The 25,379-nt window shown below is 43.4% G+C and overlaps 1 protein-coding gene across 2 annotated transcripts in view; it reads right to left on the bottom strand.

Moving 5' to 3' along the window:
• The window catches only part of GMPR (guanosine monophosphate reductase), a 52,247-nt gene that overhangs the window by 22,068 nt on the left and 4,800 nt on the right, over nucleotides 1-25,379 (bottom strand). For both annotated transcript variants that reach the window (XM_049884463.1, XM_049884454.1), the window contains exons 2-4: nucleotides 19,741-19,860; nucleotides 15,983-16,066; nucleotides 12,354-12,527 (exon numbers count right to left, since the gene is read on the bottom strand). In XM_049884463.1, coding sequence (XP_049740420.1) covers nucleotides 12,354-12,527; nucleotides 15,983-16,066; nucleotides 19,741-19,860 — 378 coding nt within the window. The remainder of the gene's footprint in view (nucleotides 1-12,353; nucleotides 12,528-15,982; nucleotides 16,067-19,740; nucleotides 19,861-25,379) is intronic.

The following is a 25,379-nucleotide window of genomic DNA, read 5'->3' as shown; positions in this document are numbered from 1 at the left end:
TCCTTGCCAACATTTGTTATTTTCTTTTTCTTTTTAATTTCAGCCATCCTAATGGGAGTGAAATGGTATCTCATTGTGGTTTTGATTTTCATCTTTCTGAGAGCTAATGGCATGGAGCGTCTTTTCATGTATTTGCTAGTCATTTGAATGTTCTCTTTGGTGAAATGTCTGTTCGAGCCTTTTGCTCATTTTATGATTGGATTATTTTCTTTTTGTTGTTAAGTTGTTGACATTTTATATATATTTTGGTTATTAGATTCTTGTCAGACATATGGTTTCCAAAGATATTCTCCCTTTTGGTAGTTTATCTTTTCACTTTTTTGGTAAAGTCTTTTGATAAACAAAAGTTTTTAATTTTTATGAAGTCCCACTTATTTATTGTCTTTTGCTGTTTCTGTTTTTTGTTATTATATTAGATAATCCATTGTTGAAAGCTAGGCCTGATGGCATTGCCCCTGTTTTTCCTTCTAAGAATGTTATGGTTTTAGTTTGCATATTTAGGTCCTTAATCGATTTTGAATTTATTTTTATGTACGGTGTGATGCTAGGCCCTGTTTCATTTTTCTGCATGTGGAAATCCAATTTTCCCAGCACCATTTATTTATTTTTTATTGTGTTTTAGGTAAGAGTTTACATAACAAATTAGTTTTTCATTCAACAATTAATACTCAAATTATTTTATGACATTTGTCACAAATCCTGGTATGTGTCAACACTCTGCCCTTCTCCACCCCAGTTTCCCTGTATCCGTTCATTCAGTTTTCCTGTCCCTTACCTCCTACTCGTCTTTGCTTTTAGGCAGGTGTGCCAGTTTAGTCTCATATACCTGACTGAACTACAAAGCACGTTCCTCACATGTGTTATTGTTTGTTTTATGTACCTGTCTAATTTTTGTCTGAAGGGTGAACTTTGGGAGTCACTTCAGTTATGAGTTAAAAGGGTGTCCAGGGGCCCTACTCTTGGGGTTCCTCCAGTCTCTGTCAGACCAGTAAGTCTGTTTCTTTTTTTTTTTTTTTGACCAGCACCATTTATTGAAGAGACTCTTCTTTCCCCAGTGAATGGACTTAGCACCTTGTCAAAAATCAGTTGACCATAGATGTTTGGGTTTATTTTGGACTCTCAATTCTCTTCCATTGGTCTATGTACACTAGTTACACTAGTACCAGGTTGTTTGATTACTGTAGCTTCATAGTATGTTTTAAAATCAGGAAGTGTGAGTCCTCCCACTTTGTTCTTCACTTTCAGCATTGCTTTAGCTATCCGGGGCTTCTTGCCATTCCATATAAAGTTGAGGATTGGTTTTTCTATTTCTGTAAAGAAGGCTGTTGGAAATTTGATCACGGTTACATTGAACTATAGATCACTTTGGACAGTATTGACATCTTAACAATATTAAGTCTTCCAATCCATAACATGGAACATCTTTCCATTTATTTAAGTCTTCTTTAATCCCTTTTAGTGGTGCTTCATAGTTTTCAAAGTGTAAGTCCTTCACATCCCTGGTTAAATTTATATCTAGGTATTTTATTCTCTTAGATGTTATTGTAAATGGAATTATTTCCCTAATTTCCCTTTCAGATTTCTCATTGCTGGTGTATAGAAAACCAATTGATTTTTGTTTGTTGCTAGGCCAGGGTTTTCTGAACACTTCAGCAATGGGCAAAACAAAATCTTAAGGAGAAACCAAATATTTAAAATAACTAATGATAAGCTCTCACAGCTAATGAAAATCTTTATCGTTGGACACAAAACGCTTCACAATTTGCAAAAACCTTGAAGACCCTCTACAGAACCCCAGGGATTCAGGATTCCATAACTACTGATCATTACACAGTTGGGAGAATACCTGGATCTCCCACCCTAGGGGCAGATGGTTCCCATTTAGATATGAAAGGGCAGATCAGCCCCTACAGACAACACAGCATTGAAATGAGTTCCATTTTATAAAACATGAAACTTTGGCTCTAAGCATAAACATATATAGGCCAGGAAGTGGTGAAATCTATAAACCAGAAGGATGTATCTGGGTTGGAAATAGTACAAGCTCTTTCACTGCAGGAGCCTGGGAGAGCAAAAATAGCCTTTCAAAAAATTTTTATTATTATTATTAAAACTCACTGCCCTGTGGATTCTTCAGCTGGTACGTAGAACACTTGGCAAGGTGCCCTGAGTTTTCACAAGTGTGCAAAGTCATATTTTGCAAAATGCACTCCCAGCCATTTTTTTTCATTGAAACTCAAGTGCGTTTTTCCTAAATTGATTCCCAGAGGGAATTTTTCTTCTCTAATCTAGACAAAGTGACTTTCAAGATCTTATAAAAGCACCTTGGAAAAAGAGAATAAGAAGGGCTCAAAGCTACTTTAATTAAAAAAAAAAAAAGCACTCGAATAAGAAAAACGACAGTCCAGAAAAAGACTAGAACGTATGACAATATAGTCTCTGGTGAAGCGGGCCTTACAATCAGTGTGGAAGGGAACAATAGTTCAATACCTAGTGCTGGCGAAAGTGATCTTTTGGAAACAAAATGTAGATTATCACTCATACTTTTCACCAAAATAAGTTCCAGATAGCTTAAAGAGTTAGAGTGAAAAATGCATCCCCACAAATTTAGAAGAAAACCTTGAGTACTTGCAATAAGAATAAAAGTAAAAAGACATAAGACAGATATCTCTGTCTACATAAAAGTAACAACTGCATGTATATTTTAACACAATCACACATAATCAACAAAAATTCAGTTAATTTTAAAATAAATTAATTAAATTTAAAAGTAAAATTTAATCAACTAATTTAAATAACTGAATTACAATTAATATGGAGAAAAATGTTGGCAATTATGACAGAGTTACAAACCTTAACATAATAAAGAGTTCTTGCAAATCTATAGGAAAAATGCTAGCACCTCATAAAATAACTGTCAAAGAACAGGAATAAGCTAACATAAGAAATAAAAAAAAAAAAAAAAAACCGAACCCATTGCTGCCGAATTGATTCTGACTCATAGCGACCCTATAGGACAGAGTAGAACTGTCCCATAGAGTTTCCAAGGAGTGGTTGGTGAATTAGAACTGTGGACCTTCTGCTTAGCCATCGTAACTCTTAACCAGTGTAACACCAGGGCTCTGAAAGAAATAAAACTGGCCAATAAAAATTGGGAAAGTATTCAACCTCACTAATAATCAAATTTAAATTAAGATATCAGTGAGGTTCTTCTTCTCACTTAACAAAGCATCAAAGATTATAAACACTAAACGCTAAAGAGAAACATCAGGCAGGCTCTCTCTGGCTCTTTATTTCTGTGTTTCTCTATTTCTCTGTCTCTCTTGCTCTTCCTCTCTCTTCCCACTGGTTGAATGTTTATTTTGGTATAAGTTTTCCTGAAAAGCAATTTGTCAATGTGTAAAAGATGTAAAAATATGCACATCCTTTGATCCAACAATTCTTTTAGGATTTGATCCCAAAGAAACAATCATATTGAAAAGCCAAACCCATTGCTGTCAAGTCGATTCTGACTCACAGTAGATGAGGCCAAAAATTTAACTACAAGGATGTACTGCTTTTAACTGTGCAAATCTGCAAATATTTTCCCAAAAGGGGAACGGTTAAACAAATTATGACCATCCATATGTTTTAATAAAGAAAACCCTGGTGGCATAGTGGTTGAGAGCTACAGCTGCTAACCAAAAGGTCAGCAGTTCAAATCCACCAGGTGCTCCTTGGAAACCCTATAGGGCAGTTCTACTCTGTCCTCTAGGGTTGCTGTAAGTCAGAATCCACTTGACCGCAATGGGTTTGGTTTTTCTTTTTTTTTTTTTTAGTTTAATGTCATGGAAAAATGCTTAAGTGCTTTCAGGACAATGTTAGAGGAAAAAGAAGGAACTAACATTCCAATTATAGTTTTGTAAAAAGTATACATAGATATGGGGAAAAATATACCAAAATGCTAAAAATTTATGTCTAGGAGAAGAGCTTATGTGACTTTTATTCATTTTCTTTAAACTTTTCTGGCTCTTACAGTTTCTACAACAAACATGCATTACTTTTTCTGTGCAGTAAAAGTATATGTAACAAAACATCTGCCATTCTGGCAATTTTTACATGATAATTCAGTGACATTGATTATATTCATCATGTCGCTCAAGCATCACCACTCTCCTTTTCCAAATTATTCCACCATTATTAACAGAAACTCAGTGCCCCCTAAGCTATGGCTCCCTCTTTTCCCCTTCTCCCACCCCTGAACATGCATTACTTTTATAATTAAATGTGGGCCCCAACATGAACTCTCTATTGAATAAACCCACTGCCATCGAGTCGATTCCGACTCATAGCGACCTTATAGGACAGAGTAGAACTGCCCCATAGAGTTTCTAAGGAGCGCCTGGTGGATTCGAACTGCCGACCTCTTGGTTAGCAGCCATAGCACTTAACCACTACACCACCAGGGTTTCCCTCTATTGAATAGGAACCTAGAAACAAGGCTCCAAGCTCTCATTCTCTCTCACTTGTTGACTTGCTAAAACAAACAAACAAGACTCAGAGAAGCCTCTATAAGCTCTCTACACAAGTTCGTTTTCAATGTGGAGCCTTTTTTTTTTTTTAATCTGATGCTGCCACTACTCATTTTATTTTACCTGGCAGTAGGGGGCCTACTTTAGGCAAAATAAATGAATTCAAACCAGCTCATGAAAGCTCTACCAGGTGTAACCCCTGAAGGTCAAAGTGAGACTAGAGGCATTAAGATAGGAGATACCACTGTTCAGTAACCAAGAGGTTTATGCCCAGGGGTCTCCTGCTCTCCTCAGCTACCTGTGTGGCCCCCTAGGCAGTAGTGAGGTCACGGCCACTGTGGAAGAGGTTCTGTGTGGAAAAACCCCAGAGTGATCAGGAAATGGCTCAAGGATGAGGCACAGCTCAACAAGAATGCTGGATACGGGGAGAGAACGGGTAAGTTTCCTCTGACAGGAATAAAAAGTTGTATACCGTTTGAATCCAAGTAGGACAAAAACAAGGGAAAAGAGGTAAGAACTCAAATCAGAAAAGAGAAAAAATGACAAGAATATGGTCAGGCTTTCATGAAAGTACTGGCCCACCCACTAAGGCAGCACTCTAAGCCTGGGGTGTGATATCATGGGGGCAGGAGGGGTTTGTCAGCGTTGATTAAGGAAGGAATCTGCCTTATCTTGGAATGAAGCACCTCACGGGTGGAACTAATACAGGATTATCAGAATTTGACCTCTTGCAGCAGAACATCTGGCTCAGTCACTTGGACAGTTAGTGCACGTTCATATCTTGGATTGGCCTTAAACAGCCACGATAAGAGGCAAGGTAGACCCTAGGCGTGAGGTTACTGGTGGTTCAGTGGTAGAATTCTTCCCTTCCATGCAGGAGACCTGGGTTCGATTCCCAGCCAATGCACCTCATACATGCCCATCTGTCAGTGGATATGTATGTGCTGCTGTGATGCTGAACAAGTTTCAATGGAGATCCCAGGCTAAGACGGACTAGGGAGAAAGGCCTAGGAATCTACTTCCAAAAATCAGCCAAGGCATGCCCTGTGGATCTCAAGGGTACAATCTGCAATAGATCATGAGGATGGTGAAGGACAGGGCAGCATTTCATTCTGTTGTGCATAGAGTTGCCTTGAGTCAAGGGCCAACTCAACAGCAGCTAACAATGAGAACGTAAGGTGACAGAAATGTCCCTCTACCTAGCTGTTTCTACAGGAACCATGAAGTGGCAGGCCTTGTAAAGGTAATAACCACCTTTCATGGCACATTAAACTGAGTTTATTATGTGACTCTCAGGGACAATATCATCTGAATCTCTGAGGCAATTCACTGCTTTCCATCACAGTTCCAATCCATACCACTTTCAGAAATAGAGTGAAAACAGAAAATCCAGGTAACACGGCCTGAGAGATGGACGTCACCCATAATGGCCTTTCTACTTCAATAAGACAACTGTGCTGGTCAGGCAGCCCATGGCCCCACACCTGCGCATAACATTGAAGTCGAGCATTTGCCTCTCTGAGAAGCATTCTAGAGCAGGAGACTTGTCTGTGTGGCTCAGAACCTTGTCTGAAGAGGACTGCTGAAAAAAGAATGCAAGCGGGAGAACAAACCACATCGACACCAGAAAATTCTGAGGTCATGCCCATGGCTGCCCGGGGATCCACCAATAGTGGCTGACTGGCATTGCCCTAGGGGTGCAGAGCTGGGCTTTTAATCTCCTTAGAACACATTTGATCTCACTGACCTACCTCCTGGACCAGGTCAGAAAGAGCTACCAGCCCAAAGTCACTTCCCAGAGCCAACATGGGGACTTCTGCTTCCAGCAAGCCTGAGCTGGGCGGTACGAGAGCTGTGGTGACTGTAGTATAGAGCACAGACCCTGGTCTCAGGACAACCACTTTTACATCTTATTGGCTATGTGATCCTGGGAAAGCTCCCTGACCTAAGAGGGCCCCCGTATCAATAAAATAGGGACAATAGCACCTGCCTCAAAGATTTGTAATTATTCAAAGAGAAGTACCTAGTATGTTAGTGTACTGCCTTTTCCACAGTACCGAGAACATACTCAAAAATACATTGTCCTCTTTCTTCTCCCAGTGCCACCAGGCAACTGGCCATATTAAGACAGAGGTCCCTAGGCTGTGGAAAATCTCACTGCCTCAAGCAGCTTGCTTGGCACACCCAATTGCTTTACATTAAAATTCTGGTTTCCCTCCCTTTAACTACTGCCCCAAACTAGAGGAAATTGGCAGAAACCAGTTGAGTTGCCATACTGACATTCAGGATAACGTTTTAGACCTCATATATAGTAACTTCCCCCGCTCTGGGTGGAGTTGAACTACCATTCTCTGAACACGCAACTTATGAAGTTATATGTAAACCCCACTGCACCTGTGTAGTATGATCAAGGGTGTTGTTGATATAATGTGTATGAATTTCCTACTTTTAAACCCCTTAAAACTAACCTTCCTTCTCGCCCTTGCTAAGCAGTCTTGGCGGCAGCAGCCCCAACTGTTCCTTTCCTTGCACAATGAAATAAAGGTATCTTTCTACTCTCCCACCTTGGTCTCTCATTTTTTGGCTGAGACGAGTTGCACTGAGCAGAACCACCTCTAGAAGACCATTTTCCACCAAGGGTGTTCTCCAAAAATCCCTACTTTCCCCTCCACCCAAGTAAAAGGCAAGGAAAAGGGTGTAAATGTAAACCCAGGCTGCTCTGGGCACAGGTAGCAATAAGCCTTGCTCCTGATGCAGGTCTGTCATTGCCAGCCTCTGCCAGTTCATCACACTGTGATGATCACAACAACACTCAGGACTCACAGGATACCCTTCCATTCTAAAACACTGGACAAATGTTCAATCATTCTCACTATGCCTCTGAAAGCCATGAGAGATATGACATTTTCAATGACACCAATAACCAAGGGCGTAAGAATATTGGAGGTTTCCTAATGAATCACAGATTTCAGAGGTCAGTGCAGGCAAACGATGGCTGCAGAATAAATAACTGCCTCATCTGAGTCTTCTGTTCATTGCTGGGGAAACCATCAAGAGCCAGGAAAACACATCTCTGGGCCAGCCGACCGTGGCTGGAGGGGCCTTGCTGGTGGCTGCCCTTCCTGGCCTCAACCCTCCAACAATCTGCCAGTTCTGCACTGAGAATAAAGCCCTTTCCCTGGGCCTCCTCTGTCTCCTTCCTAGCACTGCCCACCCTCTCTGTCCTTTGTACCTGAGGGGTAGAACACAAGCACTCCGGGCTACACAACAGGCTGCTGGCCTGGGCTCTCAGCAGGGTCAGCTGTGAACTCAACATCATGGCCAGCTGTTTGGAGCATTTCATGGGAAGGCTCTGGAGGTCTGTGATGATTAATTTGAAGTGTCAACTTGGCTAGGTTGATGCGTCCAGTTGTTGGGTCAAGCACTAGTCTAGATGTTGCTGTGAAGGTATTCAAATGTGATTAAATTTAAATGAGTTGGACTGATGTAAAGCAGATGACCCTCCACTATGTAAGTGGGCCTCATCCGATCAGTTGAAGGCCTGGAGAGTAAAAACTGGTTTTCAGGAGGAGAATTCTGCCTCAAGACTGTAACACAGACATCCTGCCAGAGTTTCCAGCCTGTTGTCTGACCTGTGGATTTGGGACTTGCCAGTCTCCACCATCACATGAGCTAATTCCTTAAAATCAATCAAGCTGTGTGTGTGTGTGTGTGTGTGTATAATATAATGCATACATACATATGTACGGACTTACGTACGCAAAGCAACTGCCGTCAAGTCTGTCCAACTCATGGCAACTTCACATGTATCAGAGTAGAACTTTGTTTCATAGTGTTTTCAATGGCTGATTTTTTGGAAGTAGATTGCCAGACCTTTCTTCCAAGGCACCTCTGGATGGACTACAACCTCCAACGTTTCGGTTAGCAGCCCAGCATATTAACTGTTTGCACCACCTAGGGACTCTTTACCATTTATTTAAGGTTCAAAAATAGGGAAAATTTAATGGCTTGTGTGGATATGCATAAATAGGTGGTAAAACCAGAGACATGCAAGGAAAGCAATGATTCCCAGGGTCACAAGGTACCTTCCTCTCAGGTGCAGAATAGGGGGCTTCTGTGTGCAGGTGGTCCTAACCACCAAGTGACCAAGTATAGATACACTAAAGTGGTGTTTATGATTTTCTATTAATCTGTCCATGTTTATGCAACTTTCCGTATGTATATCACATATCACAATTTTGAAAAATAAATTAGAAAAAAAAAAAGAGCCACTAAGTGGCCTCATCCCAAGCCGAAAAACCTACTTCGTAGAGTCAGTTACGGCTCACAGTGACCCCACAGGGTTTTCAAGGCTGTAAATCACTACGGAAGCAGACTGCCCCATTTTTCTCTCTTAGAGCCACTGGCGGTTTCGAACTGCCAACCTTTTGGTTCAGGATTGATTGCTTTAATCACTGTGCCACCGGGGTTCCAAGTAGCCTGATTAAGTCCACCTCAGATAAGAAGGAACTTCAACAACCTCTGGCTTGTTTTTATCTCCTACACTCAGGAAGGAATAAACAAAGGACTCCTCTCCTACTCACCAAATATTTTCAAGCTCTTTTTACTGTTTTAGTCCCTGGTGGTGAAGTGGTTAAGTGTTTGGCTGCTAACCAAAAGATGGGCAGTTCAAATCCACCAGCCGCTCCTTAGAAACCCTATGGGGCAGTTCTACTCTGTCTTACAGGGTCGCTATGAGTCAGAATCAACTTGACAGCAATGGGTTTTAGTTTCACAGAAATTATATTTATTTAAACCAAAGGCTGCTTATGGATCACCAGGTCCCCAGCTGGGAGCTGGGGTTTCTGCCCTCCTGGGAGTCCAGCTTTCTGTTCCCTATTTACATGCTCAGAGAGAAAAATTCACCACAGAGAGTTTGTGGCAGAAGATCTGTTTGGGGATTCACAACTAGATGCTTCCACAGTGCTGGGTCATGATAGAGGGTAAGTCCATCACCTTCCAACACAAGCCCGTAAGAAGGTCAACTTCCCCACTGCAGAATCAAAAGCTGGATATGGGCTGTACACATGCTGTCTAATGAAGAAGAGAGCTTTATCACTAAGGTTAACAAGGACAGGGGAGGGGAGGCACTGTATCCCCCCAAATGATAAGTTCGAGTCCTAACTTCCAGTATTTGTGAATACGACTTTATTTGAAAAAGGCATCTTTGCAGATGTGATTAGTTAAGCTAACATGAGTTCACACTGGAGTAGGGCAGGTCCTAATCCAATATGACTAGTGTTCCTCTAACAAGGAGGTGAATAGACACAGAGACAGAGAGTCACAGAGGGAAGATGGTCATGTAAAGACCGAGGCAGAGATTGGGGCGATGCTGCCACAAGGCAAGAAATGCCTGGGGCTACCAGAAGATGGGAGGGACAAGAATAGATCCCCCAGAGCCTTCAGAGACAGTGTGGCCCTGCTGACACCTTGAATTGGACTTCTAGCCTCCAGAACTGTGAGACATGAAATTTCTGTTGTTTTAAGCCACATAATTTGTGATGATTTGTAACTAATACAGGCGCGTTAGCAAGTCTCAAGGGGCAGTGTGGGGTCATGGGCAAAGCTTAGACTTTGTATTCAAACCAATCTGGCTCAAATCCCAGCTTGCCACAATGTTGGTGTGATCTCGTGAAAATTCCAAAATGTAAGAACAAAGTAGAATTTGAGATTCCTCATCTGTGGTAAATTTTCATCATAGTTTGTGGGTTAAAGAATTTAACTTTCCCCAAAGAATTTGGTCTTTGTCTTTGGTCCTTGAGAGATAACCTCTAAAACTTTGGAATATCCCCAGTAATTGAAGTGTCTTGGTTATCTCAGAGGGCTCCAGACCACACCTGAGGTTTTACGCTAATAAGGTGACTTGGGTTGGGGCTGGCTAGAATAGAAAGACTCACCACATAGCGTCAGGGGACCTCAGGGGAGGGGGACATGGTTCAATAAATCATGCCTATATAGTGTAGTGAGGCCCCCTATAAAGGTCTGAACATGGAAGCTCCATGGGCTTCCTAGTTGGTGAAAGACACCGATACATGTGGGAGAGTGGCGCATCCTTTGGAACACAGATGCTCCAAGTTGGGAACCCTCTAAGAGTTGGCCCTATGCAAATCTTCATTTGTATCCTTTTTGCTATAAAAAAACAGTAATTGTAAGTATAGCTTTCCTGATTTCTGTGTTTTCCTAGTGAATTACTGAACCCAAGGAAGTAGTGGGAGCCAGTGGGTCACAAGCGAGGTAGTCTAGGGACCCCTGAGCTCACAGTTGATATCCCAAGATGGTAGGGGGAACTCCCAAATTTGTAGCCAGGAAGTCAAAAGTGAGGGAGACTCCCATTTTTACAGTTGGCGTCCTGATGGGGTAGTGGCAGAACCCAAAATTTGTAGCCAATAGGTCAGAAGTGATGGTGTTGTGGGGACTCCAAGCTTGTGGCTGGTGTCTGAGGTCTTGGGCAGACCTGGCAGTCTGGAGGGTTGTGGGCTTTAGTTGTGAGCTCTGACCCAGCTCCGGTGGTTAGTGTCAGAGGAAGACATGCTGCGTGCCTGTGCAACCGATGTCAGAACAGAAGTATAACAGAGCAGAACGGAATGGACAATAAATTGATTTGGATTGATCAATATATATTTGGTGTCAGAGGTGGGGCCTTGATTTGTTCCACCTACAGTTCCTACTCTCACAGAGACACTGCTAGCCTTTAGGTGAACAGCCTACTGTAAAACAACAACTATAAAATCAAAACCTGTTGCTGTCAAGTTGATTCCTATTCATAATGACCCTACAGAGCAAAGTAAAACTCCCCTATAAGATTTCCAAGGAATGGCTGGTGGATTCGAACTGCTGACCTTTTGGTTAGCAGCCGAACACTTAACTACTGCACCACCAGGGCTCTAAGAACAATAACCAAACCAAACCCATTTGCCACTGAGTCGATTCTGATTCATAGCAACCCTATATGACAGAGGAGAGCTGCCCCATAAGGTTTCCAAGGAACAGGTGGTAGATTCCAACTGCTGCTAAAGACATGTATAATCACAATATAGGTTTTTCAAGAGCCCAACATTAACCCTAGAGTATCTACTTCCTTATTATGTGACTCCACCTTTTTCCCTCTTTCCCCAGCAGCAACAAGTACACATTCTAACAAGTGAAAAAAAGTGAAGGTGCTAACAATGAGGGAAATATAGGAAGGCAGGAAGAGTCTAGAAACAAAGATTCTGGATAAAACAACACACCAAGAAATTTGCAATCAATTGTTGACTGTTGCAAAAAGTTCATGTTGTAGATCCTAAGTCTTAGAGCAGAGTTCTCTACTACCAAATAGGAGTGGAGCATTACCCGCTACCCATTGCCGTCGAGTAGAACTGCCCCATAGAGTTTCCAAGGAGTGCCTGGGGGAATCGAACTGCCGACCTTTTTGGTTAGCAGCTGTAGCACTTAACCACTACACCACCAGGGTTTCCAGATGGAACACAAAAGACAAAAACATGTCAAACTGAAACCCAGTTATATGTTTTCGAGCTTTAAAATATACTCTTCATTAAGAGGAGTGACAGAGCCACACGGTAAGAAACACTTGATAATATTAAGCAAAGAGAAGGAGCCAACAGCCTATGATCTGGATTTTAATTTTTTACAGAGGAGAGCAAGTTGTCCAATCTTCTATAGCTGCTGTCCTTTTTCTTAGGGTCCTCAACTAGTCTTCAAATAAGATGGCACCAGAGATTCTGAAGAGAACATAGCTCACGCCCAACACACTGAAAATTCCTGCTGTGTGTCCCCACGTAGAGAATGTCCCTCCATACCTACCATAATGGTGTGTTCTGGAAATCTGGCACGGACAAGTTTCACAAACTCCACAAAATGTTCCGAATACCCGTTGGCCACATCCAGGCAAATAAACTTAACCTGGGGTACAGCTTTCAGGATGCTACTCATCTTTTCCAGATCGTTCTGCCCGCTGCCCGAACTCACAGCTACATGCTGTGTCAAAGAAACCAAGAAGGACAGACATTAGTGGTGGTGTTCATAAGTCAGAACCTGCCTCCAGCCATTCACCTCATCTGATGACAGTACAGTGAACCTTTGAGGTTTAGCCTGTTCACACACACAGTGGACACGCACAACAGCAGAGGCAGAGGAGAGCTACTTATTAAATCATCGAAACTTTAATTCTGTTATGTTCCCCATCGTTAAATTACATATATCCTTACAGTTGGCACTCAGCCACAGAGTCTTTCCTACATTCTTCAATATTCTGGAAACCTGGTCCTTGGCCCTTTTTTTTTTTTTAACCCCCAAGGCATTCTACTCTTTTGTACCACACTTTATCATCCGTTTTTTGAAGCTTTTGAAAGGCCTTGTGAGAGAGGGGCTGGGAGCTCATCACAGATTATTTTTAATAAAAGGATTCTAGAGGGAAATAGAAAGCGATGTTTTATTGGCAGACTCCATTTTCTGCATTTTTTAAGCGTCACCCTTCTCCCCTTTTTAAATCATCCCCCAAATGGTCTCCCCAGGCCCCAGACCATAAGGCAGAGTCTTCTCAGTGGGCTTCTGTACATGGGGGCATGGGGGCATGGGGGCATGGGGGCAGGGTCTCCACATGGGAGCGGGTATGCCTGCAGCACCCCATGCTGGTCCTTGACTTTTATTTCATTTTCTCAAATTCTCCAGGTGGAATTCTGAAATGGGGAGCCACTGGTGTGAATGTGTCAAATCAACTAGATTCAAGGAAGGATAGTGGAGGAAAGGTAGGAAGAGTTTCCTGGAGAAAAAGAGAAGCAGGAAGAACAAGGAAAGACTAGTCAACTCAGGCTTCTTCACACCAAAGCTGTGGTCTTCAACCTGAGCATCTTGTTGGGGATGGGGAGGAGGGAGAAGGAGATGTCAAAAACTCCTCTGAGAAAACTCTGTCCTATTTTCTTTTTTGCTTCCAACAGAATACTGACACGACATGCAGATCTTAACCTGCACTGAGAGCTCCAAGTCCCCGTTTTCTCATTAAAGGGATAAAATTTCCCAATGCGTAAGAACAAACGAGCCTAAAATGATCTTAAACTGCACTGTACTCATTTTAGATCTGAAACCTGCACACCCTCCTCAGTGTGCTAGCCCCCTAACCTCCACAGCATCAAGGCTGGAACCCTGCCCCTCTGCCTCCTCTGAAAATCCACCCTTCTAGAAAGGATTTGGAGCCCTGATGGCATAGCAGTTAAGAGCTCAGCTGCTAACCAAAAGGCTGGCAGTTCAAATCCACCAGCCACTCCTTGGAAACCCTATAGGGCAGTTCTACTCTGTCCTCTAGGGTTGCTATGAGTTGGAACTGACCTGTCAGCACCCAACAAGAACAGAAAGCATTTGTTTTCAGTAATCCATATCTTAGTGAAACTATACAATGGGACTGTACCCACCTTTCATGAGAATGTTTAGATTTTAACTCTTATCTCTAAATCCTAAGCCACAGATGAGGAATGTATTTTAATATCCTCTGGTATTCCTAAAACTCACAGCAATGTAGCTACGAACATGATATATGCATATTTCAATTCTCTCTGTGTATTCATTCCTCTTTATTCATAGCCTGCCACATGGCAACCCAATCCAGGCCTTCTTCTCCTCCCATGAGAGCTTTGCTACCTTTTTTATTCTCCTGGTCATTTCTGTTAAAGTTTGGTAAGTTGAACTCCAGATTGGCTAGTTTCTTTCAGTACTACCGAGTTCTTAAGATTTTCCCTTTTAAGTTAGTCTTTCATTTGGGATTTGCCTATTCTGGACATTTCACATAAATGGAATCAGACATTTTAGATCACTTGGTAATGAAGGCCAAGGTTCCAATTAACAACACATTGCCAAAATCCCCCTCTAAGAAGTTGAAGATATAACAACAACAACAACAGAAAACCATTGCTCCCCAAACTTTTCTAAGCTTCTGGGGAAGAGGGAAAGAAGGTGAGGAGATCTATAATTCATTTGAACACAATGTGGGAAAAAATGAAGAAGGGCTTGCTCTTGTCCCAGAATTATTTTATCCCCAAAACCACCTTCTCATTGATTGAAATTCACATATAACTAAAGCAACAACAACAACAAGACAAAAAAGTATAGCCTCAAAACCAATATGATATGAAGTTGTTTTCGAGTCATAAACAACCTGTGTTTGGAAAAGGATGTCTCTAATGCAGGGAAGCTCCTCTGAGGGCATTGGTTCCGAAACCACTCTAATATGCTGGCAGCAAAGTCAGGCTTGTTGTATTGAGATTTGTTATTGTTTTTAAAACTTATTCTTTTGTTGTTTTTTTTAGTAATAGCTTTACTGAGATGTAATTCGGGTACTACACAATTCATCCATCCAAAGTGCCCAGTTCAACGGCTTTCAGTATATTCCCAGAGCTATGTGTCCACCACCATGGTCTATTTTAGAACATTTTCATCACCCTGAAAAGAAATCTCATTTATCCTTTAGCAGTTATCCCCCCCGCCCCACTTCATCCCCAATCCCCCCAACCCCTGGCATCCACTAATCTACTTTCTGTTTCCATGGATTTGCCTATTCTGGACATTTCACACAAACGGGAGTCAGAAAATATGTGGCCTTTTGTGTCTGGCTCCTTTCACTCAGCAAAATGTTTTCAAGGTTCATCCATGGCAGAGCAAGTTATCAGTACTTCATTCCTTTCTATGGTTAAAAAAATCATCCATTCTATGGACATACCACATCTTATCTATCCATTCATCTGTTGATGGACATGGGTTGTTTCCACTTTGGGCTATTGTGAACAATGCTGCAAAGAACACTGGTGTACAGGTTTTTGCAAGGACTTATGTTTTCATTTTCTTTGGATGTATGCCTGGGGTGGAATTGCTGAGTCACATGGCAACTCTGTGTTTAATCTTTTGGGGAACTGCCAGAGTGTTGTCTAAAGCAGCTGCCCTATTTTACAATCCCGCCAGTGTATGAAGGTTCCAATTTCTCCACATCCTTGTCAACACTTGTTATTGTCTGTTCTTTCAGTTTATAGCCATCTTAGTGGGTATATCATTTTTTTCAATTTAAAAATAAAACCTGTTATAACCAAATTTTTTTACAACCAAAAGGTGCGTTCAGACTAGATTCATCTTGAAATACCTGGAAGAAAACAGATCTTCCCCCTAAACTCTCGCGATATAATACTTCATCTTTCAAGGGAAAACACAGACATTTCTTGCAGGTAAATACTAGTACTTTCATAGTACTATACAGGTTTCTTCAGCTAATCCCTGGCATTGATGTAGGGCTAGGGAACCAACACTTTCTTCCCCCACGTATCTCTCTGGACTCTGTGTTTACCTGTTGACAAGTCAAATCCTTTTGACGACCCTGATGTTCCTCTTTCCCCTGCACCATTTGCAATTTATAACTTGGCTATAGTCCTTTTTTTTTTTTTTTATAGTCCTACCTGCAGGCATTCTGGGTGCTTCGTTGCAAAGAGCTTCCAGTCGTCCAGGGTGTAATGCTTATGAATGGCTGTAAACATGCAGTGCTAGGAAACAAAACAGCATCGTTAGAGTGAGAAGCCAGGTGGGCCCTCTTCCCCTTGCCCATATGGTGGTTGTGATCCAACAGTATAAACGCATTGTGTGTTCCTGCCATTCACACTTAATTTGCTTTGAATATGCTCCTAGCAGCTAAAAACAGACAGAGCTGTACCCTGTACAATCATAAAACCGTGCCTGCCATTCTAATCTGATTAGATGCTACTGCATTCAGGGCTTGGAGGCTCTGCCAGGAGGCAGAAAAGGATAACGCAGAGGTCTCAGAGCCCTGTCCCATCCCACTCCAGCTCCCGCCCACACTTGAGTTAGGCCAAGGGCAGCACAGATGGTGATAAAAGGAAAAAACACAGCAGGTCCCCTGCCAATAAGAAGGGCCGCATTAGACAAAATTCTGCTTATCTAACCTTAAAACCAAAACCAAACCCACTGCCATTGAGTTGACTCCATCTCATAGCGACCCTATAGGACAGGGTAGAACTACCCCACAGGGTTTCCAATGAGTAGCTGATGGATTTGAACTGCCCACCTTTTGGTTAGCAGCCAAGCTCTTACTTAAACCTAAAGGTTTTTTTCTTGTATTCACAACTGCGGGGCTTACAGATCAAATTTGCCCAAAGAATTTGGTCTTTGTCCTTGGTTCCTGTCCTGAGAGATAACCTCTAAAACCTTGGAATTTTTCCAGGCATTGAAGTATTGAGGCCTCCAGACCATACCTGAGGATTTATGCTAATAAAATGACTCAGGTGGGGGCTGGCCAGGCTAGAAAGACAATCATGTGACACATGGACACAGATGCTCTGAGGGCTTCCTGGTTGGTGAAAGACATCAATGCATGTGGAGGGTAGTGCATCCTTTGGGACATGAAAGCTCCTCACTGGGAACCCTCCTAGACCTCTCCCCGTGTGTCTCTTCATTTGTATCCATTTTGCTATAATAACACTGTAATCTTAAGTATAGCATGTTCATGAGTTTCTTCAAATCATCCTAAAGAATTATGGAACCTGAGGGAACAGTGGGAGCCAGCAGATAAGAAATGGTGGGGGAGGCCTTGGGGATCCCTGAGTTTACAACTGGAATACTGAAGTAGTAGTGGGAAAACCTCAAATTTGTAGCCAGCAGGTTAGAACTAAGGGTGTCGTGGAGTCTCCAAGCATCTGAGGTCTTGGGCAGACTTGGCAGTCTGCAGGGCTGGCCCTTTAACTTGTGACCTGTGACCCAGTTCCGGTGGTCAGGGTCAGAGGAAGATGTGCTGTGTCTGCAATTGATGTCAGAAGAGAAGTGGAACAGAGGGGAACAGAAGTGATTTGACTGATGTTTACAGTTTGGTGTCAAGAGAACTGGGATCTGGTTTTATCCAAGTAAAAAAAAAAAAACCCAGTGCTCTCCAAGTAACAACCTAAATACTTCTTGCTAAAAACTAAACCCACTGGGCAGTTGGTATTCTTGAGGGAGGGCATTATATAAATCATAGTCCTAAATCTACACCTATCAACCCACCCAGCATTCACTGAGTACCTACTTTGTATAAGTGCTTTTGCATATATTTCATTAAATTCTCTGAACAGCTTTATACAGTATTACCAGCTTTGTTACGCAGAAATGGAGCATGACAAAATGTTTGGCTACTAAGGGGTAAAGGCTAGAATCAATGTCAGGGTTCAGGCTCTTTCCCCTGGACAACGTCCCCTAACTTCTCTGGATCTGTTGAAATCCTCATCTAAAATTCCCCGTTCTAGAATTCTATAACTGGACTAACTAACTATGCGACTCCTAGAAGTGGAAATGCCCAGCTCTCACGCATGGTTAGATTTCAGTGCACACTGTCTCACTGACAGGGAGTCTTTCCTGCAAAAACCAGAAGAACGTAGTAAGTTCCTGAGTCCCTGGGTGGTGTGAATGGTTAAGCATTCAACTACTAACTGAAAGGCTGGAGGTTTGAGTCCACCCAGAGGCACCTCAGAAGAAAGGCCTGGTGATCTACCTCCAAAAAATCAGCCACTGAAAACCTTATGGAACACAGTTCTACCCTGACACACGTGGGGCTCCTGTGAGTTAGAGTTGACCCAACAGCAACTAGTTGGTCGTTAATAATCTGATATGTGAATTAACCAGGCTACTTATTGCTCCCTGAGTTTTGCTTTTACACTAGTACATCATTCATTAGTAGCAATGGCTGATCACAGAGCAGAGCTGGGGAAAGATGAGGAGAAAAAATTAAAAAATACCAGTTCTTCAGCAGTTGATTTATTAGCCTCTGGCCGGAAGCTTGGTGGGGCCTGACAGCTGACAGACAACATAACTGCCCATGGGATCAGATAGACCACCCCCTAATTCCATTTTTGAGTACATAATTTGTCTGAAAGTCTTTTCTTTCTAATCACTGGCTAATAATGAATCCCAGTGCCTCCTGTGGTTAGGCTTGCTGTCCACACAGCAAGAAGCTCTTCCAACTAATTGGATTTATCTTTTCACTGGGCAGGCATGATCAGCACAAAGAGATACACCATCCCTGAGCATGTCACGGCAAATACTGTGGGTCTAAGACTTGTAAGCTGCTCTGCACCTCAGGCACAGATGCCTGAGACAGGTTCCTGCCCACAAAGAGTGTTTCCTTTATTGTGCCCAAGGCCAGGATACTAGCAACTTCCCCCAATAGGAAATTAAACAGGAAACTGGGTAACAGGGACTGTCTTCCACCTCCAGCTTGTGCTGTTATCTGTCAGTATAAGGTGAGAAGCAAATCCCTCAGAATCTGGAGTCAGGCAATTTGGGTTTGGATCTTGACTCTGCTCTACCTGGTTGAGTGCCGTGGGGCAATTCACCTTTCCTATGTCTCTCTCTGAGCCTGAGTTTCCTCATCTGTAAAAGGAACCTACCTCATGGAGTTGTGACAAGAATTAAGAGATAATTATATCTGGTGTTTGGCATCTAAGCGTTCAATAAATATTTTCTGCACAATTATGTATGAAGGCATCGGTGATAGAATTATCGCCTTCCATGAGGGAAGACTTGGGTCCAGTTTCTGGCCAAAGCACCTCATCTGCAGCCACCACCCATCTGCCAGTGGAGGCTTCCGATGCTGAACAGATTTCAGAGAAGCTTCCAGACTCAGATGGACTAGCAAGAAAGGCCTGGTGACCTACTTCCAAAAATCAGCCAATGAAAACCCTGTAGATCACAACACTCTGATCCGCAACCAATCACGGGCATAGTACGGGACTGGACAGTGTCATTCTGTTGGGCATGGGATCACCATGAGTCAATGTCAGCAGCAAACAATGACATAATAAATGCTAGAGCACAGACTGCATACAAAGCAGTTCTGACTCCCTTTTAAAGGTACCTCCATATTCTATAATACGGTACTCGTCCTGTTGACCACCTTCTGTTTTATCTCTGGTTTCTAAAGCTACCACTGGCACGTTCGAGGAAGAAATAGATGCGTATATAGACCATCCCATTGACTGCAATGTCCAGACATCATTCAATTTCTGACTTGAAAAGAGGGAGAACAGAATTACCTCCAGCAATATTTCAGCCATACAGAATGACCCAAAGCATCTCACTCTTCTCTTTCCTGTGTCTGAACAAGCCCAGGTGGGCTCCTGACAACCCACCCACAGTATGAGCAGCAGAGGGGAAAAAAAGCCAACCATCTCACCTGTGCCATCACCACTGCCATCTCAAATGTCCCCACCGTGTCCATGTTGGCCACAATGATGGGAATCCCTGAGTAGGTCTGCCTGGAGTTACGAAATGTGAAGGTGCGTTCAAGATCAACCTATTAGAAAAAAGGCGTAAGAAAGTAAGTACTCTGCTTTTATGTGGTACATGCGTATTTCCAGAGCTTGGGGCAAGAACACAAAGGAGGTGAATGACCCTGGCTCCCTGGGTTCTCTGAGAGGTCCATGTTCCAAAGACAGGGGAGTTCTGAAGAAACCGGAAGGCTGTATTCAGGTGCAAATGCTGAAACAGGCCCCTCACCGTCCTCAAGGGCCATGTCTAGCTTGCTAACGCTCTGTAACACAAACGCCCCCAGTGGTGGCTCTACAGAACGGAAATTCATTTCCTCAAAGTTCTGGAGGCCAAAAGGCCAATCAGGGTCTCAGCCATGTTGACTCCTGCCTTGTTGGTAGCCCCGGACGTTCCTTGGCTCCTTCGTTTGCAAACATCTTCACATGGTATCTGTCTTCCCCTTATGTGTGTCTCTTTGTAGATTCTGCTCTTTATATAACTCAGAAGCCATTAGGTTTAGTATCCACCCTACTCTGGAATGGAGCCCTGGGGGCACAGTGATTAAGAGCTTGGCTGCTAACAAAAGGTTGGCAGTTCGAATACACCAGGCGCTCCTTGGAAATGCTATGGGGCAGTTCTACTCTGTCCTAGAGAGTTGCTATGAGTTGGAATTGACTGCACAGCAACGGGTTTACACTGGCATGGGCTCATTAGCATAACAAAAACCCCCACTCCCAAACAGGATCACATCCATAGGTACCAAAACCCAAACCAAACCCACTGCTGTTGAGTCCATTCCAACTCATAGTGACCCTACAGGACAGGGCAAAACCGCCCCCATAGGGTTTCCAAAGAGCGCCTGGTGGATTCAAACTGCTGACATTTTGGTTAGCAGCCATAGCTCTTAACTGCTACGCCCAGGGTTTCCTCCATGGGTACAAGGGTCAGGAATTCAACACATATTTTAGGAGGACACAATTCAGTCCATACCAGGTCCGTACAAGGTATTGGATGTTCAGCCATCCAGCCAAGTCTCTGGATTGGAAGCTTCCTTTCTCTCTCCAATAGCCTTTGCTATCCCACTGCCAACCCTCTGTCCCTAGCCTGGTTCATTCTAGCCCTAAAAAACCACATCCCTGTTGTATTTTCCCCACTTGCTAGCACTGGAGGGACCATTCCCTTGTGGGAAAATCTGCTGCACTCTTCCTTGCCAAACACACCCTTCCCATTTCACAGGTCTAGTCAATTCTCATCTTCCACGTGGAAGCTGACACTCCCGATTCACCCTGCAGTGAGCTCCATACCACCAGCCCTCAGCCTTTCAACCTCCTCAGCGGTGGCATAATTACGAGCATCTTTCAAGTTGCTGGGAAGTAGTGCACGGCAGCCATATGTTCACACGTGGAAACACTTGTTCCTTCAACTTGCAAACAGCTGGAGGGAGAGCCCTCTAATTCTACTTCATCTCCAAGTTCAGGGCATTTATGACTAACTCAGCTATCAGGAATCCCAGAACAATAACCCGGACAGGATGGGGGCCTCAGTGAAAGCAGTGAGCTAGGGCCAGGCACTCGCCAACAGGGTACAGCTGTTGCTGTGTGCCATTAAGTTGATTCCGACTCATAGTGACCCTATAGGACAGAGTAGAACTGCCCCATAGGGTTTCCAAGGAAAGCCTGGTGGATTCTAACTGCCTACCTTTTGGTTAGCAGCCGTAGCTCTTAACCACTACACCACTAGGGTTTCCCATAGGCTGTTAGCAGAGTCAAAATTACTTCTTCTACCCAGGCAGGTCCCTGTTAGCCCTCAGACCCACTCCTCGGCCTGCATCTGCTCTGTTCTTATCACAGGGAGTCTGGCCCCCCCAGGCTCCGTTTCCAGGGTTCGTTTCTGGCTGGGTTTGGCCAATGGAAGACAGTGGGTAGAAAACTGGAGGACAGTTAGGATGTTGAAATCCTAACACCTGTACCTTGTAGGCGGTGCAAGCAGTTTCGATCAGCTGCTAATGTAAAGGTGGGTGGTTTGAATCCTCCCAGTGGCGCTGTAGAAGAAAAGCCTGGTGAGCTGCTTCTGTAAAGATTTGTTGCTGCTGTTAGGTGCTGTTGAGTCAGTTTTGACTGCCCCATAGGGTTTTCTAGGCTGTGGTCTTTACAGGAGCAGATTACCAGGCCTTTCTCCCAAGGAGTCGCTGGGTAGGTTTGAACCGCCAACCTTTTGGTTAGCAATCAAGCACTTAACTGTTGCACCATCAGAGCTCCTTCCATAAAGATTACAACCAAGAAAACCCTATGCAGCAGTTATACTCCGTAACACATAGGGATGCCATGAGTTGGAGTCCGCTTGACTGCCAACGGGTTGGGGTTTTTCTATTTTTTTTTAATTTTTTTGTGCTTTAAGTGAAAATTTACAAACCAAGTCAGTCTCTCATACAAAGACTTATATACACCTTGCTATGTACTCCTAGTTGCTCTCCCCCTAATGAGACAGCCCACTCCTTCCCTCCACACTTTATTTTTGTGTCCATTCGGCCAGCTTCTGACCCCCTCTACCCTCTCATCTCCTCTCCAGACGGGAGCTGCCCACGTAGTCTCATGTGTCTGCTTGATCCAAGAAACTCTCTTCACCAGTAGCATTTTCTATCTCATAGTCCAGTCCAATCCCTGTCTGAAGAGTTGGCTTTGGGAATGGTTCCTGTCTTGGGCTAACAGAAGGTCTGGGGATCATGACCTCTGGGGTCCTTCTAGTCTCAGTCAGACCATTAAATCTGGTCTTTTTACGAGAATTTCAGGTCTGCATCCCACTGCTCTCCTGCTCCCTCAGGGGTTCTCTGTTGTGTTCCCTGGCAGGGCAGTCACTGGTTGTAGTGGGCACCATCTAGTTCTTCTGGTCTCGGGCTGATGTAGTCTCTGGTTTATGTGGCCCTTCCTGTCTCTTGGGCTCATAATCATGTTGTGTCTTTGGTGTTCTTCATTCTCCTTTGCTCCAGGTAGGTTGAGACCAATTGATGAATCTTAGGTGGCCGCTTGCTAGCGTTTAAGACCCCAGACACCACTCTCCAAAGTGGGATGAAGAATGTTTTCTTAACAGATTTTATTATCCCAGTCAATTTAGATGCCCCCTGAAACCATGGTCCCAAACACTGGGAAGCGTTCAGTTTATTCAGAAAACTTCTTTGTTTTTGGTTTAGTCCAGTTGTGCTGACCTCTTCTGTGCTGTGTGTTGTTTTTCCCTTCACCTAGAATAGTTCTTGTCTACTAATTAGTGAAAACCCCTCTCCCTCCCTCCCTTCCTGCTCTCATAACCATCAAAGAATATTTTCTTCTCTGTTTAAACCATTTTTCGAGTTCTTACAATAGTGGTCTCATACAATATTTGTCCTTTTGCAGCTGACTAATTTCACTGAGCATAATGCCTTTCAGGTTCCTCCATGTTATGAAATGTTTCATGCATTCATCATTGTTCTTTATCAATGCGTAGTATTCCATTGTGTGAATATGCCATAATTTATTTATCCATTCATCTGATGATGGGCACCTTGGTTGCTTCCATCTTTTTCTATTGTAAATAGTGCAGCAATGAACATGGGTGTGCGTATATCTGCTCGTGTAAAGGCTCTTACTTCTCTAGGACATATTCCAAGGAGTGGATCATATGGTAGTTCTAGTCTAGCTTTTTAAGGATCGCCAAATCGATTTCCAAAGTGGTTGCACCATTTTACATTCCCACCAGCAGTGTATAAGTGTTCCAGTCTCTCCACAGCCTCTCCAACATTTATTATTTTGTGTTTTTTGGATTAATGCCAGCCTTGTTGGAGTGAGATGGAATCTCATTGTAGTTCTTTTTTTCTTTTTGATACCTGTAAAATGAGAGTCCCTGGGTGGTGTAAACAGTTAAGGGCTCAGCTGCTAACCAAAAGATCAGAGGTTCACGCACGCCCAGAGGTACCTCAGAAGAAAGGCCGGGTGATCTACTTCTGAAAAATCAGCCATTGAAAATCCCATGGAGCGCAGTTTCACTCTGACACACATGGGGCAGCCGTGAGTTAGAATCCACTAGATGGCAAGTGGTTTCAGCCTTTTTTTTTTTTTTTCTTATTTGGTACCTGTAAATATTATGCTATTTGGGAGCAGGGGTTTTCTTTTGATAATGAAATGAGATCATTCCAGAGTAGGGGGTATTCTAAACCTAATCACTTGTGAGTTATAAAAAGAGCAGCTTAGACACAGACACACACACAGGGGGAGAAGGGAGGCAGATGCCTGAGAGGGATGTGTCTACAAGGATTGCAGGCAGCTACCCAAGGCTCAGGAAACCCTGGTGGTATAGTGGTTAAGGGCTACGGTTGCTAACCAAAAGGTCAGCAGTTCAGATCTACCAGGTGTTCCTCAACCACAACAGGTTTACCTGTGGTTATGCTCCCATTTGGGAATGGGTTTTCTTTGTTATGTCAATGAGGAAGCATTAGTGTAGGGTGAGTCTTAAATCAATCTCTTTTGAGATCTAAAAGAGCAGATTAAACAAGCAAGCAAGCACAAAACAATTTTAAAAAACCAAAACACCAAACCCATTGCCATTGAGTTAATTTTCAACTCATAGCAACCCTGTAGGACGCAACAGAACTGCCTCATAGGGTTTCCAAGGCTGTAATCTTTACGGAAGCAGATACCTTTCTCCCATGGAGCAACTAGTGGGTTCAAACCACCAAACTTTTAGTTAGCAGCTGAGCACTTAATCACAGCACCAACCAGGGCTCCTTGGATGGGAAGATACACGCCACATAACTGCCAAGGAACCTGGGAATAGAAACTGAAAGAGACAGGACCTTCCCCCAGAAGAGAGAGAGCCTTCCCGTAGAGCTGGTGCTCTGCTTTTGGACTTCTAGCCTCCTCAACTGTGAGAAAAAAAAATTTCTGTTTGATAAAGCCACCCACTAGTGGTATTTCTGGCATAGCAGCACTAGATAATGAAGACATAGTCCTTAGGCTCCAGTACCACGGCACCCTCCCCTTGACCCTCTCCACTATCTGTTGCCAATCTCTGGGCTGCCTCACTACCCTGTTTGGCATGTCGGCTTGTGTCAGGATTCCCTGCATTCAATTCTGATTTAAATACTCAGCATTGTCTGTCTTTTTGGCTGACTCTGACCGATCCAGAGCACACCACAAACGGATGCTTCCCCAAGGGTTAGCAAGCAGGAGAAACACACGTGTGAATCTTATGCTTCGGAAGTAATGCGGATTTACATTAACCCTGGAGTCCCTGGGTGGTGCAAATGGTTAATGTGCTCTGCTGCTGAGAGGTTGGAGGTTCAGGTCCACCCAGAGGAGCCTCAGAAGAAAGGCCTGGAGATCTCCTTCTAAAAAATACACCAGTGAAAACCATATGGAGCACAGTTCTACTCTGACACACATGGGATTGCCATGAGTTGGAATCGATTCCTTGGCAACTGGTTACTTGCACTGTAACCCTGGCTTAGTCAGTACGCCAGCAATAATCATTTTCTCCCAGTGTTTATCTAGATCTTTCTTGTTTTCTCTTTCATTTCAGACAACTTTAACTTTGCAG

This window comes from Elephas maximus, chromosome 1 (assembly GCF_024166365.1).
Source record: "Elephas maximus indicus isolate mEleMax1 chromosome 1, mEleMax1 primary haplotype, whole genome shotgun sequence".
Taxonomy (NCBI): domain Eukaryota; kingdom Metazoa; phylum Chordata; class Mammalia; order Proboscidea; family Elephantidae; genus Elephas; species Elephas maximus.
The sequence above is the reverse complement of the archived record's forward strand: the minus strand, read 5'-3'. Positions and strand labels throughout refer to the sequence as shown.